At 39.2% G+C, this 21197-nt stretch overlaps 1 protein-coding gene across 1 annotated transcript in view; it reads right to left on the bottom strand.

The window, feature by feature from the left end:
- racgap1 (Rac GTPase activating protein 1) overlaps positions 1 to 13072 on the bottom strand; it is a 19321-nt gene extending 6249 nt beyond the window's left edge. Inside the window, exons 1-13 of the mRNA XM_060894621.1 lie at positions 12911 to 13072; positions 12359 to 12446; positions 11798 to 12000; positions 11099 to 11241; positions 8367 to 8436; positions 7763 to 7816; positions 7588 to 7665; positions 6773 to 6890; positions 1921 to 2057; positions 1678 to 1842; positions 1238 to 1333; positions 961 to 1159; positions 619 to 724 (exon numbers count right to left, since the gene is read on the bottom strand). Coding sequence (XP_060750604.1) covers positions 619 to 724; positions 961 to 1159; positions 1238 to 1333; positions 1678 to 1842; positions 1921 to 2057; positions 6773 to 6890; positions 7588 to 7665; positions 7763 to 7816; positions 8367 to 8436; positions 11099 to 11241; positions 11798 to 12000; positions 12359 to 12443 — 1454 coding nt within the window. The 5' untranslated portion in view covers positions 12444 to 12446; positions 12911 to 13072. The remainder of the gene's footprint in view (positions 1 to 618; positions 725 to 960; positions 1160 to 1237; positions 1334 to 1677; positions 1843 to 1920; positions 2058 to 6772; positions 6891 to 7587; positions 7666 to 7762; positions 7817 to 8366; positions 8437 to 11098; positions 11242 to 11797; positions 12001 to 12358; positions 12447 to 12910) is intronic.
- Positions 13073 to 21197: the final 8125 nt, after the last annotated feature.

The raw sequence follows: 21197 nt of genomic DNA, 5'->3' as shown, positions 1-21197 counted from the left end.
ACACGCGCGCACACAGACACGCGCGCACACAGACACGCGCGCACACAGACACGCGCGCACACAGACACGCGCGCACACAGACACGCGCACACAGACACGCGCACACAGACACGCGCACACAGACACGCGCACACAGACACGCGCACACAGACACGCGCACACAGACACACACATTTTTAATTTTCATGTTAAGTTCAGTATTTTACCAATACAATGCCATATCGCTACGAAACTTGGTATGGTTCATCAGCGACATGTTCTGAGCGCATCTGATCGGCTTGACCCCGGTATCGCTGCTTGCAGCTATATTTCACTTTGTTTTCTTTTCTTTTTGAGTTGAATATTATGTACTGAATTATCCTATGATTGGAATTAAACAGGAACATAAAACTTTGAACTTAACTTTCTTGTGGTTCCTTCCTCTATGTGATACATATAATAGAGCTGACAATGTCGTTCTTATGTGTAGTGTCTCTGAGGTTGAATCTAATTTAATAATTGTGGTGGTTTTTACCACTGGTGCCTGAACCCAACCTTTTAAGGCCAATTACCATCACAATTGTGCATCAGTAAGTGGAAGCCGCTCTAGTGCAGAAATTAAATCACATTGTTTCCTACCTCTGCAGATGGATGATTAGGAAAGCCAGCGTGTCCCTGTTTGGCTGAGGCAAGTCACTGATAGTTTGGTACATCAGTGCAGTAGAATTGTCTTCATCAGCTAACTCTAGAGGGGGGTGGGGGGCAGAATGATTACATAACCATGGTAAGAACAAGCCTAAAATGAGTTTCTAGTCTTGGATAAACTATAAACTTTGGGCAAAATTAGAATTTTAGTAAGAATTAAAATAATTTAACCAAAATAACATTTTAAATACAAAATTATCTCCATCTAAATAATGAACAGTCAATCCAGCCCAAGCTGATGTGTCTTGAAATTAGTTTTAGTTTCATTTGTCTCACCTGCTGCCTCCATAAAATTACTGTTGAGACGGAAGGTGAGCAGAGGCTCTTTAAGGTTTCTCAGGAAGTCCTTCAGAAGGCCAGTAATAGCATGGACGTCCTCCACCTTACTTAGCAGAGGAAATGTCTTTCCACGCAGAAACTTTTCCTTCAACTCTTTCACCACTCGGTCAGCTCCAGATATACGGTACAGGCCAGTCTGGTCACAGAGATCACAATGCTGAACAGGATATATGCTGCAAATGGTCTTCTCTATAAAGTTAGTTTACAGACTGACCTCATGTAGGCCTTTCTGCTCAATTTCATTCAGACAGTGGACCACCAGTGGTGGAATCATGGGGGAGGTGTCCGACACATAGTCTGCAAGGGTGCCCTACCCCCACCAAAAACAAAAGGGGGGGGGGGGGGGGAGAGATAAAGTGCAATTATATGAACTACAAAGCAGTTGCAATTTTAAACAAGGAAAAATGTGTATCCTGAATCACCATTAAAAACACCCACCACAGCACATTATTTGCATAATTATTTCAATGCCATAGAGCACATTTATTTATTTGCAATGTCAATTGAAAATCAACAACCCTTGATTATTCCCAACAAGTTAGTGCTGTTTATTTTTTTGAAACCCAACTTTACTACCGTCCAATTTGAAATTATTCCACAAAGATGGATGTGGAAACAAAAACATACTACATGCAACAGCAACTAACATTCTACCTCTCCAATTTTTACTGGAGTCCCAGACAGATTAGGAATGCATGGCAGGGGACAGCGATCACGACACTCAGGATGGGTGACCACACGACAGTCCCTACACTTCAGAGAAATTTTTCCAAACTTGATCCTCTTCCCACAGGGAACACAGGATTCAGGCTTTATCACCTAAAAGGAATATTCAGTTTAATAAAACAGCCATTCTTAAAACAAAATCCGTAAGTCTGGGATAAATGACAAGCATACCGTTTTGGAAACAAACTCATGTAGACGAACACCACCATTGCTCTGCGGTGTGCTGGGCTCTGCTTTGCTATCAGTCCGGGTTAAAACTTCGACAGACTGCATGGAATCTGTGTCTTCTGTAGCCCAAACCATGGCAGCTACAGGAAATACAGTTAGAAGGTGCAAGGGTTTATTAAAAAACATAAATCATGTTCATAATCAGCCTAAATGGATGGTGGAACAAAATGCTAATACTACCTTTCATTATATGATAAAATCAACAAATATTTAAATGAGTTTAAAAAAAAAAAAAAAAAAAACTCTTGATTCATATAACTTGAACCATTAGGTATAAGGTCTTGGATGTGTGTAGTTGCATAAACAGCTTAATTTTACTACAGAATTGAAGCATGTTTGTGTGTCCACAGCATGAAATGGGAGGGTTTAACTTGGAACACGGAGCAGACTGCAATATCCCCAGAATCTAACTGTGTGAAATCGGATATCTTTCAGGCAAACACTTTTTTGAATAGTGATGTCTGGTTGCTTGCACTGGAACTTTTGGCCTCTTATCAAGCTGGACTTGAACAAATTTATTTGGAAATCCTTTGTAGGAGCAGGACACGACCCAAAGCTGCACCCTCAAAGGAAACAAGATGAGGTCAGGAACAGGCAGAGAACTCTGAACACACACTGTGTTCCTCTCCCTGTTTTCCTGATAGTCAATGCCCAGTCTAGCTCAACAACCTCAGGGTCAAGGGTTAAATTACTGTGGGTCATTCTGGACTGCAAGCTTCTCTGCTTCACAGAGATACCCAGCGGTACCGGACCACAACATCCTGCCAGACAAGTTCTTTTACCACATAGACAGAACAATGGAGTTAGTGAGGTCAAGTGGTGATGCAGACTATAAAAGTAAATAGCAGCAAGTGCATCTCACAAGATCCTTTCACACACTTCTGCACACTCAACTTGGAACTCTTGACAATCAAAATATACTTTCTACCTTCCTTGGTCATAGTCAGTGCCTCCACATGCAGATATGCACAATGCCCTTTGTGAAATATATGAGTCTCTCGCTCAACACAGGAACACAGTGCCAACCTCAAATGCACAGTGTCAAACGTCCAACCAATATCACTGGGGCAAAACTGTACTAGATAATTGCCACACTTCGCCAAAATAAAGCTACAAGGCACAATCCCACCATTTGCAAAAATTGTATGCCTCATGCCTAAATACAAACAGAAGCTGTAAAAGGAACCTCCACACTGGACGTACCAATCACTCCCCAATCTGCAGGATAGTCCGGATGACGGACATGTTCAGGCACAGCTCTGATGACATCAGTGTATTTACGGAAGCACTATACGGCTGGAGCCAACAGCACTATTGGCATCAATTGTTAAAGATATCAAGTTGCCACTGCTGGGCCCCTGAACAAGGCCCTTAACTCTCAATTGCATAAATTGAAATAAAAATGTAAGTAAAGCAAACAGAGCAGGAAATGCGTTCATCTCAATGCATGACATGAAGGCTTTCAGGAGAGTGAACACCAGGATGAAAGCAGAACCAGAGGCATATCAGGACAGGTCCTTAAAGCCTGTGCTGACTAGGGATGCAACATTTTGGGAATTTTCATGGCTGGAAACTTTCCATTGGAATTAACAGGAATATATGGCTATTAACTGCAATCTTGGTTAAAACAACCAGATTTACTGCAATTTTAGTTGAATTTCTACCCTGCACATTCATCAATAATGAACACAGCACTTTGCCTACTGCAGGGCTACTGAGGCCATTCCCCCTAACGCACTGTGCTAGAGGTCTTCACGGGTCCACTTAGATCCGAAAACCCGAGGTCCGACCGGAGACCCGAGATGCTTCGGACACGGGTCGGGTATAATAATAGCGGCATCGGGTCTCGGGTAATTTAAAATGAATGTGTTTTTACCGAACGGACCCGAGAAGACCCAAACTACTGTATCTGGTGTGTGTGCATCAACTCCAGTCCTTTTCCAACCTCTCCTGTTTGCCAAGACCGCTTGCGACATGTGGCTGGCGACGTGTGGCTGGCGGTAGCTCATTTTCGTTGAAACAGACCTGTCAATCAATTTTGAATCCACGCTGTAGCGGTTAGTTTAGTGTAGAGTTATGCAACATTCCGGTCCAGTCGGGTTAAAAAAAAATTGCCAACGGATTGGGTCGGACATGGGTCTAATTTTTTCAGGTTTGTCTCGGGTCGGTTCTTTAAAAAAAAAAAAAAAAAAAAAAAAAAAAAAAAAAATGCACGTCGGGTTCGGTTAAAGTGATTCGGGTCGGGTACATTTTTTTAGACCCGAGAAGACCGCTACACTGTGCATTCCTCCATAACATAACAGATCATTTCTTGAATCCTGCATACAAAATTGCGTCCCAAAAAAAAAAAAAAATGCCCATCATGGTGAATATTTACATGAAGTATTTACACATTACATACACACCCTCCCTGTCCAGGTTACCATAGAAATATTGATTCCACAGGTTTGAATTTTACCTTCACACATTTACTTTACTGCGATATGATCAATTATCAGCACACATGATAGTAGGTAACTACATGCTAATGCTAACTTTTTTGTGTGTTAATGAAAAAATAATGTTATGTACTTTCTCGAATGCAACCTCAGTTTATACAAAATTACATGGAGCTGCACGTACACGCGGGATTTGCCGCGTTTGTATGCCAATGTAGGTTCACAAAGCCATGAGCATTAACAGTAAAGCAGCATCCGCCATTGTCGTGTTTGCCGCTGCTGCGCTAACGTTGCTGGGAAATGTGACACGTATACAGTGACGTAAGACTCGGCTCTGTGATGGCTCTTTAGCCGATGGGAAGGCAAACTGGTTCTTAGAAGGTTCTCCAGTGGAACCAACTTTGAACCAGCACCAGCACCAGCTCTGAACCAGCACTCGGTTCTTTTTGGTGGAAAAGGGGCAGCTGCCTCTGCTTGGTCCCTGAGAAAGGCCCTTCACACTCAATTGCATAAAACTGAAATAAAAATGTAAGTCACTCTGGATAAGGGTGTCTGCTAAATGCAGTAAATGTAAATGTTTTATATATGGTATTAAAGTGTATTTAGAAAATACCAAAATATGTTTATAAGGCTAGCTGTCTCTGTTATAATTTTTTCTGGATTCATTGCTTAATAAGTTACATTTTAAAATGTAATGTTTCACAATATTACTGTTTTTCTTTATCATGATCAAATAAATCAAGCTTAAATGAGCATAACGTCGCTGTCAGGCGGAATCCTTGTATCTCCAAAACCGTTATTTTTCAGGAAATTAAAAAAACGCGGTACCTAATCTGCAATGCACAGGGTTTAGTCCGCGTTGCAGTGGATTGTCTTGCGCTAAATTCCTGTCCTCAGACGAGCACCAGAACTAGCGGGGTCAAGATTTTTTTTTCTTTGAGCCCAGTGTTTTGAAGACATTTACCTCAGAAGACGTGTTGATTTGTTGCGACCCTTCTTGAGGAGAAATATGCTGCAAAGCTCTCCCACGGAGTGAAGAAGAGGGGGACAGTTGAAGTGTCCAATGGAGTTATGAGATTTGCGCTCAAGCTATTTTCAAGGCTTTAGATTGGTTAATAACTTGTAAAAATAACAGACCCGTGTGGGGACTGACCAATAGCATCGATATGTGAAAAAATATGAAATTGACAAAATATGGACATATGAGGTTTCCGCCTGACAGCAACGATAAGATACTTTTCAAAAACAGAAAAAATGTAATTTGTCCAAACTTTTGACTGAACTATTGTATATACTAGGTTACAGTTTGTTTTAACAAGCCTGCTGATTAAGGAGTATTTATTCTTCTAGCCAATTTCTATTCGTTTGCAAAATGTTTATTACAATTGTTTAACTATATATCTGGGCATTGCATTACATGTGTGTTCTTACAAGCTTTTCTTCCAATATTATTCCATAGAACTATGCCACACACACACACGCACACACTTTGCAGTTCGGGAAGCAACCCTACCGCCCTAACTAGATCGTCTAAAAAAGAAAAAATTCCGCTGCACAAAAGGCCATCAAGTGCATCTCGGAGAATAGCGCGGACGCGCTATACACTGCGAGCGGGCACGCGCGCCACACAGCCAAAATGAGAGACAGACGTGGTCCGTCACTGTCTGAAGGATAATTAGCCAGTTGATAAAATGTGTCCGCAAAATTTTGAATGTGGTTTTGCACTCTTATTTATTTTTAAATAACATAACAATAAATAAGAGTGCAAAACCACATTCAAAATTTTGCCGAACCCTACCCTACCCCGCCTTAACTAACAAATTTTCTGCGGGAAACCCTGCACCATCTCATGTGTGGATACATTTCACCTCAGCCAGTGTTGTCAAAATGTTTTTTTAATTAAAAAAAAATTTATATATATATATGACATGCATGTGTGCTTATGTCCTAACAAAAAGTATATATTTATGTTTGTATATGATATAGTTTATATACATTTACGTAATTTCTAATTAATTCCCATAAATTCCTGGTAAGTTTCCAAATTGGAATATTTCCAAAATTCCCCAGATGAAGTTTGGAAATGTTCTGCCCCTTTGCAAACCTAGTGCTGACCAGCTAGTAATAGTATTCACAAAGATATTCAAACTCTCCCTGGAATAGTCTTCAATCCCCACATGCTTTGCATAGTCTACTATTATTCCTACCCTAAAGAAACCCCAGCCCATATGCCTCAAGTCAGGGGCTCAACATTAGGCCACATTAAACATTCATTAAATGTTGGTTACATATGTGACAAAATTTGAACCAATCTCACCTCCAAAAGGTAAAAATGAAATCATCAACGCTAAGCTTACCAGTCTTTCTCCTGCTTCTGGTCCAGTAAGGCACAGCTTCAAGAGTGGTGACAGCCTCTATGGGACCTCCATTGTTAGGCACTGTCACTGTGGTCTTGGCTACAAGAGACTCATTTCCCTATGGACATGCGTGGGTGGACACACACACACACAAGAGAAAAAGAGAGTGAGAGGACATCAACATCAAGCGGTCTATCATTACAATCAGAAGATTACTTACAGAAGACAGAGGCCTGTACAGTATGGCCACATTTACTTATTTCATCTTATGCAATTAACGTGCATCACAGGTCTGTACCAAGTACAAGTAAACGTAGTCATATGCATTCAACAGAATTAAAATGCATTTGTAAAGCACTGTTTGTTATGAGAACTGCTTTGGTTATGTAAATAAATGCCACAACAACATTGTATGAATATTTCTCTCTATTAATTTTAAATTTATAAATATATCTGTAATGAGCAAGCGAAAGGTAACTGTGACAAGGAAAGACATGAGGTAAGAGCTGTGGGGAACCAGACTCAAAGGGGAACCTGTATTGTGTTCTGTTCATGCCAGCCACATTTGGATGTGATCAAAGATACATATGGATAAACAGGAAAATAAGCATTTCTACCATTTCAGGTTTAAGGAGTAGGGGAGGGTATATTACCAGCAGTGCAGTCAGTAACTGCAAACAGTGGCAAATCCAAAATAAAAGAAGTTAAAAATATGGACTGATTTATCAGTAGTTTTGCACTTTGGTTGTCTGCTGATTGGGTAATAAGCAATAAACTATTGTATAGTTCAACAGTTCTGAATTAAAGACACATACTTTCTCAGAGGTGCGGCCTGTGGACCGGGACCTTTTAGGTGCAGCAAGAGGCCCATCAGTATGGTTTCTTGAGGAGCGCTGAAAAATAACAGCCAAGTCATTTAGTGCTCTCAACCAGAATAATTAAAACTAAATTGCCTTCAAATGGGTAAGGTTGCAAAAGTCATCATCTTACTCTCTTTTGACGTTTCTTCAATCGAACATTTCTGACAACAGAAGAGTCCCAGTCCTAAGGATGTAAGAGGGGAACAACAGAAAAAAAAACACAACGTAAACCAATGTCAGATTAATAGGACACAAACAAAATTGGTCACAAATCTTTGAGAAAATTCCCCATTGTGGGATGAATAAAGGTATATCTTACTACCAGACGAAAGGTACAGGATAGTTGGGCTACAACCATGTCAGTTGTAGCCCATGTATGTAATTTTAGGTCTATTTCTGGCATGTTCATGCTTGATTAATACAATTTTATAATGCCAGACCAATTTTAGGCTTGTTGGTGGAAGCCATCATTGCAGATTTATATTCAAACTAATTCTTTAAATACTTCTGCTCAAATTTTAAGACTGTTTCCTGTTCCAAATCATTTCAATGACCTTATAAATAATATAAATTGTATTTTAATATTTGTTATTCAGTTGTTTCTGTATTTGGTATAGACTTGTATGAAGTGTAGTGCTACAGTAGGTGCACTTGTAGTGCATTTAGCCCCTGAAGGTGTTTGATAATCCAATATCATGTGTGTAGTCATAACTTTAACAAAGAAAATTACTTACCAATGAATCATCAGTTTTATCATAGCTTATATCAGACAAAATCGAGGCTGATTCGTCAATAGTGGTCAGTCTGTAGAAATGATCAACATTAAAATCATTAATAATGTGGCTTCAATATGGTTCACATTCATTACAATGAATTACCCATTTCTGTATTTAATAAGAAAAGCCTGGAAGACCACAGGAAAGAGTAAAGAAAAAAAATCCTCACCACATTTAAAACATTAAGGACATTCTAAGACATATCATAATCAAAGTCTATTAACATACAGTTTAATCTATCTATCTATATATCTATCTGCTGAGCTATTCCCACCAATTTGTGAGTGGACTGTTGGTAATAATTGAAAATGTACAAAAATAACGTTCAAAACTCTCTCATTAATCTGGATGGGCATGCTTATTCATCAGTTTCTGCAGCACACAATCATCACCTTTGTTTTACTGATGTTCAAGAAGAGATTTTCTGAGCATCAAACGCCAAAAACGTCTTCTCTTCGCTGTCATTTCATTAGGATCTGAGATATGGCCTACAATGGTGGCATCATTGGCAAATTTAAGCTGTGCTATGGTAATGTGTGCTTGTAAACAAAACACAAGCAATGCTAAGACAACACAACCTGCAATGATACCAGCAGACACAAAAGTTCTTAATCAAAGTTAAAAAAAAAAACAAAAAAAACCCACCTTACTGTAAAACAGTTACTTTAGTCGAGTGCAAGGCATGCACACTGGTTTTAGATAAGCCATAGTAATGGCATGTCTAAGTAAAAAACATGAACTTATTGCTAGAAACATTGAATAAATATTAAACCAACTCAGTGGCAATGGCAATTCAGAAAATCATTATAAAATGTTAAAAGCCACTGCATATTAATTATGTTGGCTTTGTAGAAGCCAACATTCTGATTTCCTTTATTATTATTATTATTATTATTATTATTATTCTTAGCCACAAATTTATCAAGAGTAACTCGTCCTAGGGCTTTCGAGCCACATGCACCAAATTCGGATATGTCATAGACCCTGGTCTGAAGTTTGTTGCTACTACTTTTCTAAGCGATCGGAATTCCGGCATTCCCGGTACGGAAGCTCAAAGTGGCCTTTTTTCGTATCCACTTCCATTATAAATTTTGGAGGTTTATAACTCAGCAAGTTTTCGAGCGCTTTACACCAAACTCGGACAGGTTCTTTAGGACGTTACTCCGGACAAAGTTCCGGACTCGACGTTCCGACAGAACTTTCGGTTTTCCCGTAGTCGACGATGGAACGTCCCATAGACTTGAATGGGGAATTCCTAAAATTCCTCTAAGCTTTCACACACGCAGCGTGCGCAGAGCTCAGGCACGGCTTCTCTCCTGTGTTCTATGCAGTATAATAATAAGTAGAATCCCATAATGACTGCAGTATTGACATGAAATGTCCAAACCCTCAGTAGCCACTTTTTGCCAAAAGTATTGGCACCCCACCGGGTATACTGGTGACGTCACGTGTAGCCCCGCCCCCAGAATAAGCGAAATCAAAAATGAGCACAATATGGACATGTCATATATCAAAACACTCAGCCCAATGAGGGGAACTGCCCCACGTGTATTTTGGTCACGTCACGTGACGTCACGTGTATAGCCCCGCCCCCAAAATAAGCGAAATCAAAAATTTGCACAACATGGACATGTGACATATCAAAACACTCAGCCCAATGAGGGGAAATGCCTCACGTGTGTTATGGTCACGTCACGTCACGTGTCGTCACGTGTCATCACGTGAAAATAAAAAATTTGCACAACATGGACATGTGACATATCAAAACACTCAGCACAATGAGGGGAACTGCCCCACGTGTATTTTGGTCACGTCACGTGACGTCACGTGTAGCCCCGCCCCCAAAATAAGCGAAATCAAAAATTAGCACAACATGGACATGTCATATATCAAAACACTCAGCTAATGAAGGGAAGTGCCTCACGTGTGTTATGGTCACGTCACGTGACGTCACGTGTAGCCCCGCCCCCAAAATAAGCGAAATCAAAAATTAGCACAACATGGACATGTGACATATCAAAACACTCAGCACAATGAGGGGAACTGCCCCACGTGTATTTTGGTCACGTCACGTGACGTCACGTGTAGCCCCGCCCCCAAAATAAGCGAAATCAAAAATTAGCACAACATGGACATGTCATATATCAAAACACTCAGCCCAATGAAGGGAAGTGCCTCACGTGTGTTATGGTCACGTCACGTGTCATCACGTGAAAATAAAAAATTTGCACAACATGGACATGTGACATATCAAAACACTCAGCACAATGAGGGGAACTGCCTCATGGGTATTCGGATCATGTCACATGCTCATGTCCGCTCGCCTCCAAAAGTATTGGCACCCTAGCGGTCCAGTAGCTTTCACAATCTTTCTGTCCACTTGCCTCCAAAAGTAACATTAACCCTTATGTCCACTCGCCTCCAAAAAGCACCGGCCTTTGCGAATACTTGCACCGTCAAAGCCAACATCAAAGTTTGTCTCGACGAACTTTACAAATCTAGTTAATATTGATCACTGTCTGAGGGGTATTTTTCCTTTAAGGACTGTTCACTAAATAAATGAAGACAACAAAAGACACAAAACCAGCTTCTACAACTGTCACTGAAGTGAGTTGTGCTCCGCTAGTGTGCTCCCAACACAAAATGCATATTCCATCCATAGTATACATTATACTTTTGTCTCTCCTCACCTTCGGCTGCTGTTGAGATTGTTAGGGGCTTGTGAGCGTACACTGAGAAAAGCCAAAGCTGACCGCTGCTCATCATTTAACTGGATACTTGAACTAGAGCCCTCTGTGACCAACAGCTCTCGAATAAGTTGAATCTGACGATCCTATACACAAAGGAGAAAACTGGTGTTACAATATCCAAGAGCTCATTAAGGATTCAGATGCCGGTTCAGGTTCAAGATGCTCTGAGCATCAAATCAGCAGGATTTGAGTTTTAACTCCTTCATGCCGAGTGCACATATGTAAATGTCTTTGGAAATAATTTTGCTTTTATTTAAAGAAAGCTTTCTTAATCTCAGAAGTCAGCTATAAGAATTTCAACAGTCCTTAACTACAAACAAATAGCAATCAATGTTTAAATTTTTTTTCATTTTCAAGTGTCAAATTACATATGGTAAACTTGCAAAAAAAAAAAAAAAAATAATTTAATTTTATTTTATATATATATATATATATATATATATATATATATATATCTCTATATCTATATATGCATGCATGTTAAAATAAAATGGTAGAAAACAAAAACATCCAGAGACAACGGGGAAATTTGAAACAAACCACTCTTCAAAGCTTTCAAACAACCTATAAGCAGCTATTTTTATTAAAAGTGGCATTTATTACCAAGAACAAGTTAGTAAGATGTGTGTCTACCCATACCAATTTTTCACAGTCGGACTCAGCTTTCTGACGTCGACGGATTTCTACGTCCACTTGGTTACGAGCATGTTTTAGCTTAACCTCCAGCGCACCCCTCTCAGTTTCTGCTTTGGCAAGCACCTCCTTACAAGAGGCCAAGTCTTGCTCCACTCTTAGCCATTTACGCCGACAGTCCTCAAAATTCAGTACCATTTGAATGAACTCTGGAAAATGTGCAAAATAAGTCCAAGGCAGTAGTGATAGTGAAGTATATGGGTGTTGAATGAGTTTAATTCAAACTTTGCTAGTAAAAGCTATACAAATAAAACTAAGAAAAACTTCAGATGTTTGCTTAGTGGAAAGTTAATACAAAGCTGCCTGACTTACAATAAAGAATATATTTATTTAACAAAATATATAAAATTTGAACAGTTGTATCATGTTCTCAGAGTGTCTATAATTTAAACAACTAAACATCACAAAAGGTTGAGAACCCCTGAAGTATGGAACCGTTGGAAAGGTAAAAAATAACAAGAATGTGTTTTCAGATGTATAAACTAGGATAACTGCAGGCTTACTCACGGGGCTCAATACTTTCATTGAGGACATCGACGTGGGCTCGAAGATTCCCAAACAAGCTATAAAGATTCAGTGCAGCGGTTTCCATTTTCTACAGCGGACACAAGGGAAAAAATGAAAGTCAACAATCTACTTGAACGGTTATTAGCAAGGCCATGAACATATTGTTAGCCTGCTGACCAAAAAACATAAATCAGTTGTAAAAAAATAAGGTTGCTCAAGAGTATTAATACTATGGAACGAAAAATTCTGCTGAAAAATCGGGAGTTTAAACCAACTGTGTGAAAAAGTTTCCAGTTATAAATAATACATACAGCTTGCTAGCCTACTAGCTTAGCCAATTGTGATCTAGTTCACAGAGATAATGGAGCAAGACTAAACCAATTCAACAATTTACAATTGGAATAAGTTTTGGAACAATTGTACCTAAGACTTATCAGACTTGTGTGAACGAATACGGCTATTTTAACAGCCTTATTAATACCAACAGCCCAGCTGTTTGCTTATCGAATCCGTAACTAAGTAGCGTATCTTAAAATGATGAAGATTCATTACCTTACAAAACTGTTGAGTTCGCGTCAAATCTTTTTGGTTTTATCTAGACGAGATGTTGGAGTTAAATAAGATCTATTAATCGATCTTTAACGCTCCATCTGACTGTCTTCAGTTGAGTGTGTTGCTTTGGTTTAGCAAGAAAGTAGTTACATTTCAAATTTACCCGCTAGCCAATGAAAATTGAGCGTCCAAACGTCAGTTCAATGACGTAACACCTAAAGGCAGAATCTCACACGCTACTGCATTAGACCTTCTAACCTTCCTCATAAATCCATTAAAAAAAATAATTATTATAAATATATATTTACTTATAAGTATACATATAAGGGGTAGTAATAATAATTATTCAATTCAATTTTCAATTCAGTTTATTTGTATATAATTGTATTTTAACAATTCCCATTGTCTCAAAGCAGCTTTACACAAGTATAGAAACAGAAGAGAAGAATAAATAAATAAATATAAGAAGAAGAAGAAGAAATAAATGAATACATACATTTAAAGTTTAAAATGCATTTTAAAATATTTATTTATAATTTTGAATACTATATATGAATACAGTATATCTCTAACATCTCTCCCTAATGAGCAACCCGGAGGCGACGGCAGCAAGGAAAAACTCCCTGAGATAATAGGAGGAAGAGACTTTAAGAGGAACCAGAAGGGAACCCATCCTTATTTCGGTGACACTCAAAAGTAAATAATTTAAATGTAAATAATGTCCTTTCTACAACAGTTTATAATAGTGCAACCGAGAGCTCCTGAGGAACTAATGGTTCAGCACAAACTGCGAGTTCAGCACAGACCTGATTGCTGATAAAGACCAGACCATACAGCTGACTGACACAACATTAGTTCAAAGAAGGCATGACAGTCTCCAGGCAGCTCCATCCACCCCAATCCCATGAGTCACTGGCTGACCATGCAGATCAATCCCTGGCATGGTGAACACCAAGCGATGAGACTCCAACCAGGGGTAGAACATCGGGAGCTCCGTAAGAAGAGACGATCAGGCTAGGAACTCGGAACTCTGAGAGTTTGGTAGTGGCATATATAGCTCGACAGAGAGAGAAAGGAAAAAAATTGTTAGGTATGATTGTGATCAGATGAATATTATATGCAAAGTGCAGACAGGGACTCCGGCAAGACTATCTATGACAGCATAACTAAAAGGCTAGAGCCAGAAGGTGACACAAACATGAGGACTTCCTGCCATTTAAAGCATTCCACCAATTCACAGTCTGCAAACCTGAGTGACTTGCAAGGGTGGTAAGCCAACAGCAACCAGACATCTCAGTTCAGCAAATATTCTATGCCCATGAACCCTCCAGATCTGCTCCTTTACCTAAGAAAAGCTATTCATAAAAAGCTTGACTAAACAAATGTGTTTTTAGCCTGGACTTAAACACCGAGACTGGGTCTGAGTCCCAAACACAAATTGGAAGTCTGTTCCATAACTGTGGGGCTCTGTAAGAAAAATCTCTGCCCCCTTCTGAAACCTTTTGTACTTGAGGTACTACCAAATAGCCTGCACCTTTTGATCAAAGTAGGCATGACAGATCAAAAAAAAAAAAAAAAAGATCTCTCAGGTACTGTGTTGCAAGACCATTAAGTGCTTTATAGGTTAGTAATAGTATTTTATAATCAATGCTAAACTTGACTTGGAGCCAATGCAATGAGGATAAGATAGAGGTGATTGTTCATATCTTCTGGTTTTAGTTAGGACTCTAGATGCTGCATTCTGGACTAACTGGAACTTGTTACATTACAATAATCCAACCTAGAGGTAACAAATGCATAAAGTAGTGTTTCTGCATCATGTAATGTCATCATAATTCTTATCTTAGCAATGTTTCTGAGATGAAAGAAGGCTACCCTTTTGATATTATTTATGTGAGCTTCAAATGAAAGACCGGTATTAATAATCACACCAAGGTCTTTTACTGGTGCCCATGATGTAATAGAAAGGCCATCCATAACTTTTTAATCAGAAAGCTTACTTCTGGCTGCCAATGGACCTAGTAAAAGGACTTCTGTCTTCTCAAAGTTAAGCAGGAGGAAGAGAGTAAGCATCGACTGTCTGATGTCCATCACACAACCTTCAGTCTTATTAAGCTGGTGACTCACATCTGACTTAGATAAAACATATAGCTGCGTGTCATCAGCATAACAGTGGAAGCCAATACCATAATGTAAGTTTTCTGAACTTTCTTGAAAGGGTGAAAGGGTAGATTAAATACAAGTGCAATGAAATGTATTCAGTTGAAATTGTTGGTGAAATTGCACACACATAAAAGCTCATTTTATTTCCACCAATAATTTGTCAATTAAGCATTTATTCTGGATAGGATTATAATAAATGCTCTAGTGTTGTGAAAGAAATATATGCAAATTACAGAAATAAACAGAAAATAGCTGATGAGAGTCCACCATCTCTGTACTCCTGGAGAAAATTTTTGCATTGTCTGTTTCCCATTTAAGAACATCAATTCACATTTTAGGACTCTGCAGAAGTTTACTTGTGCGATTAATCTGATAAAGTACATTGTACCAGATCACAATGCAGAGAACAACTTGCCAGGATGTCAGGTCCTTACACAGATTCTGTGCCACGGACAATGTCTCTCTATCCCTCTTTTCTGTTGCATCTACCGTCTCAGGCAACTGGTGATACAGTGCTTTCACACTATCAATTCGACATTCTCATCTTGTTGACAGATTTTTGACAGTGAGTTGCATATGGCTTTGCAGGATTGACCAGCGTTATACAAATGAGCTGAAGATATTATACAGATGCTGAAGAATGCCAAAAAATGTCAAAGAAACCTTGGAAGACTTGGCAGTATCTGCCACAACCAAGTTCAGTGAATGACTGCTGCAGGTAACACACAGAACATTGTTGTTGATCTCAAACAGTCTTTTCTGGACACCCTGTTTGTGACCCATCATATTACTCCCATTATCTTATGGTTGACCTCAACAATCTGAAATGTTCAATCTGAAACGAAAGCTGCTCAGTTAGGGTTTCAAACAGGCCTTTTCCCTGTGGTATCATTCACACTAACAAATCCAACAAAGTGTTCTGCAATATTTGCTCCCACCAGTGGCTCACAATTCACAATGCGAAGGATAGTTTTTCATTGTGGCTAATATCTGGTGTGCAGTCTATTATCACAGAAAAGTACTTTGCCTTCTTGACCATGAATTCTCTCAAATTAATGAAATGAGCTCATTTTGGATGATGTTGCTGAAATAGTGGTCTTTGATCAACTTTTTCTCAATTCATCTGAGATACTCACTCATTATAGGGTCAAACTGTGCCATGAGCTCTACCTGTCCAAGAAAGTTGCCATTATGGGCCTCAGAAAGCTTTTCTGAATGTCCTCTTAGTGCCTGGTTTCGTTCTGCTAAATGACAGACAATTGCAATTATTCTGCTTTCAGCCTTCCAATGCTGTGTTGCCATTTCTTACTCTTGCTGTCAATAGTTTTTCCTGATTTCAGTTGGTTTGCATATTTGTGTGATGTGCTTTGCCTTTTAAGTGGTTATGGTTCCCCTTTCAAAGAGCTTACAACAGAAACAGAACACAGAATCACTGCTGACTGAATAAACTATTTAAAAAAACTTCCAGTATTTGATTTATTTTCTATTCTTTTCTTTCGTTTTTGAGCGCTGCTTGTATGAGCTTCATGGTTGATTGCACGTTAATAAATGATGTCAACAGCAATCATTAAATTAAGTTAACCACTTTTGGCCAGTAGGGGGCCCCCAAGCCCGCGGGTGGGTAAACACGCTACTGACCATTACTTGGCATATTATTTGTTTAAATTATTTACCATTATTTTTTATTTTTTAGCTTTTGACTAATACATTTGCGACATACTGTATTATGTAATATATGTGTAAACCAGTTTAAGTAGAATTATCAATAAAGCTTGCGCTTCCTGACTTGCGACACTTCCGGTTTCGGTGCCGTCACGTCCGGGCCGGTGGCCATCTTGGATTTTCACTGCCTAGGCTTCATCCATTTTAAGCAACCATGCAGTATAAAAGCACGCTGCCAACACGTTTCTTTGCTAGATGGTCTTCTCATTTTGCCTTTGTTTCTGTCCCTGTGCTAGGACATTTCTACTATGCTTTTACTATGCTTTAATATGCTTTTTGGTCTGTTATAACAAACTGTGCCTCCCCTGTTTTAAGACTCTTAATTTGAAATCTGGTCTGTGTCTTGTATTTGGGTCCTCGTCTGCTATTCCTCACAGTATACACTATCATTTTCTGGATACAGGAAATTTTACTTAGTTTTTTACACATTTCCCATAGGGACCCTTGTTGAAATAAATCCCCATAATACCCCTTAACTGGTTGGAAAAAGGTCCTGGTACTTGAGCAATGTTTATAGCTGCAGCTTCCTCAGGTCCCAGTGCTCTGTCTCAGACTTTATTTTGACACTGTTTTGGAAGTACCCATTCCAATCCAGCAGCTAGTCATTAGATGCCCTGGATAGTCTTTTGCAATCAATCAGCCATATGTCTCTTATCCCAAAGGCAAAGGCTTTAAATAAATGGATCAATTGTGTAAGCTGAGCACTTGATTTGTCAACACTTCCCTGCACTTCTTAGTTCACAATGCTGTTCTGCAGTCTTAAATGACCAGACTGGTCTAAGGTGATAAAGCCTACAGCAACTCGAAGAATTTATCAGCACTTTTCCCTGCACAAACCTATACAACCCTCTCACAGCAGATGATAACAGCAACAAGAAATAACAGTAAGAATTAAATAAAAGTGCCTCATGTGTTTCTTAATTTTTAGCATCTAATGCCATATTGCTTAAGCTTGTATAAAGTGTTCAACAGTTGGATTAGATTTAGTTCATTTTCTCAAATTAATATAAACTTGCAACTCAATTTGGATCAAAGAATGAAAGCTAATCTTGAAAGGAAGTTAAATGCATCTATTCAAAACATTCTTGATTGTTCACACTGGAAGCAGTAATATACATTTTATTTTACACCACCACAAAGGAATTTTCGATATCCAAATTAAATTGTTTAACAGGAAAGATTATGTATCATATTTTAAAAGGATTCCTCTCTAACTTTACATATAACGTATATTAAACTGTATAAAGTATCAGACCCTATTCTAATATATATATATATATATATATATATATATATATATATATATATATATATATATATATAAAAATCTGTTGAACATGGTAGAATTTTTTTCTACACTGTAAGTGGAAAGGGGAAACTGGAGGCAGGCTTGGGAAACAAAAAGATTACTTTATTTTTCTACTCTGCTTTTCAAGATGAACACATGCAAATTCACACATATGGCTGTGTGTGCTCAGCTCTTCCTCTCCCTGGGTCTTGTCTCTCTCTCCTTTATCCCTGATGTGCCTCACTGCAACCAGTGAGGCACAGTTGAGTGATCCTTACCACTTACTTTCAGAAACCTAGCTCGACCTAGACATCCCTAACACAGCTGTCACTGCATTTGTCTTTTACTACACTGATATCACCAATAAGTGACAAACAAACATTGTATCACTACACCTTGTTGGTCTACAAAGTAAGAGATTATAGAATTCCATAACACTGAGACAGCTTTATTTGAGTTAGTATCAAGGAAGATGACAAAATCTTTTGGTTTCACTGGAATTTTTAACTTTATATGTAATTCTGAGGGGGGCACGGTGGCTTAGTGGTTAGCACGTTCGCCTCACACCTCCAGGGTCGGGGTTCGATTCCCGCCTCCACCTTGTGTGTGTGGAGTTTGCATGTTCTCCCCGTGCCTCGGGGGTTTCCTCCGGGTACTCCGGTTTCCTCCCCCTGGTCCAAAGACATGCATGGTAGGTTGATTGGCATCTCTGGAAAATTGTCCCTAGTGTGTGATTGAATGAGTGTGTGTGTGTGTGTGTGCGCCCTGCGATGGGTTGGCACTCCGTCCAGGGTGAATCCTGCCTTGATGCCCGATGACGCCTGAGATAGGCACAGGCTCCCCGTGACCCGAGGTAGTTCGGATAAGCGGTAGAAAATGAATGAATGAATGAATGTAATTCTGAGAATGATGTATGTAATCCATGCTCATAAAACAACTGCCAATCAATGAGTATTCATTGTTTGATGAATGAGCGGTGTGAAGGTGGCGTGTACATGCTTTGAATGTGTCTCACTGCTGTACCTCGACCACTGCGCAGTGCACAGTTGAGTATCTAGTGACTAGATATGTTGTAATATATATCTTTACAAACAGGAAATATAATGTGGACATTGTTTACATATCAGCAATAAAATCTTTTATTGCATTATACAATATTAATATGCAATAATTTCAATATTAACAATATAATCTTTTTTACAAAGTCTCTGTTCCCCACAGCAATTTTTGGAGTGTTGATCATGAAATTTCCACATTCCACCAATAAAAATTTCTAGTTAAGACTTCCAGTTTACAAAGCACTAAGCTTCTGCAAATAGGCATTAGTTAAGCATTGTGAGTTGCGCCACTAAGTTTTTATCTTTTGGTCTTACAAAATTTCTTTTTCACTGATTCCTTGATATGAAATTTTGTGTGTTAATCTGTAGATATATTTTTAATGATCATTTAATTACAAAGGTTTCCAAGGTTATGTACAAAGCCGGTTCTTTTCCGCAAACCGGTTCTTTCGGACAGTTCGTTTTAATGAACCAGTTCAATAATCCAGTTTACCAGTTCTTTTACCTCCTGAAGTAATGACGTAACTCACAATGACGTAATGACGTAAATTCCTTCATCCCGCTGCTGCCGGCAGATATTCATTCATTCATTCATTCATTCATTCATTCATCTTCTACCGCTTATCCGAACTACCTCGGGTCACGGGGAGCCTGTGCCTATCTCAGGCGTCATCGGGCATCAAGGCAGGATACACCCTGGACGGAGTGCCAACCCATCGCAGGGCACACACACACACTCTCATTCACTCACGCAATCACACACTAGGGACAATTTTCCAGAGATGCCAATCAACCTACTATGCATGTCTTTGGACCGGGGGAGGAAACCGGAGTACCCGGAGGAAACCCCCGAGGCACGGGGAGAACATGCAAACTCCACACACACAAGGTGGAGGCGGGAATCGAACCCCGACCCTGGAGGTGTGAGGCGAACGTGCTAACCACTAAGCCACCGTGCCCCACGCCGGCAGATATTAATACAATCAATTTAACACATTTGACAAGTTCTTTGTAATCATAACTTTAGTTGAATACGTTTCTTACATTTAAGTTTTGCAACTAAAACACCCAGTTCAGGCATTGGTGTGCAAACGTGGGTGTTTTACGTGTCTTAAAGAAACATTTCAAAATTATGCTTTTTTTTGTGTAAGTTTTTGTAAGTTGATGAAGATTAGTTTATTAACTTTATATAGTTAATAAACTAATCTTCATCAACTTACAAAAACTTACAAAAAAAAGCATAATTTTGAAATGTTTCTTTCGCTCCATCAGTTGTTTAAAAAACTAATGCAACTGATTTAAACACTCATACGTTGATAAGACATTAAATCATAACCATTTCCATTTGTTGCTGTATCAGTTCAGTGATTTACGCATGCGCAGTAACAACAGATCATCGGTTCTCGGTATGTCGGACGCGTCCGAAAGAAACAGTTCTCAGTTCAGTGTACTGATTATTCGCTGTATCAGTTCAGTGGATTCAAGCATGCACAGTATCAAAAGCTCATCGGTTCTCGGACGCATCCGAAAGAAACAGTTCTCAGTTCAGTGTACTGATGATTCGCTGTATCAGTTCAGTGGATTCAAGCATGCGCAGTATCAACAGCTCATCAGTTCTCGGACGCGTCCGAAACAGTTCTCAGTTCTGTATCGATGATTTGCTGTATCGGTTCAGTGATTCACGCATGCGCAGTATCAACAGCTCAAGCTCACAGTTCTCTCAGCACATGTCTCAGTTCAGTGTACAGGAGTTACATATACTCAGGGATATTAATTTATTTAGGTTCAAAAAAACGATTCGTTCCAAAGTACTGAATTTAATGAGATGTATAGTAGGCCAGGAATGGGGAACTGATAAACAATCTATGATCAACATATATTGTATTCCCTTAAGAGCCGTTTTGGATTATGGATGCATTATATATGGATCTGCATCAAATAGTATGCTTAAAAGGCTACATTTACATTTACATTTACAGCATTTGGCAGACGCCCTTATCCAGAGTGACGTACATAAGTGCTTAAATCTCTAACATTGGATACATTAATGCTGGCT

This window comes from Tachysurus vachellii, chromosome 19 (genome assembly GCF_030014155.1).
Source record: "Tachysurus vachellii isolate PV-2020 chromosome 19, HZAU_Pvac_v1, whole genome shotgun sequence".
Lineage (NCBI taxonomy): Eukaryota > Metazoa > Chordata > Actinopteri > Siluriformes > Bagridae > Tachysurus > Tachysurus vachellii.
Note: the sequence above shows the minus strand (reverse complement) of the source record. Positions and strands in the feature narration are given on the sequence as shown.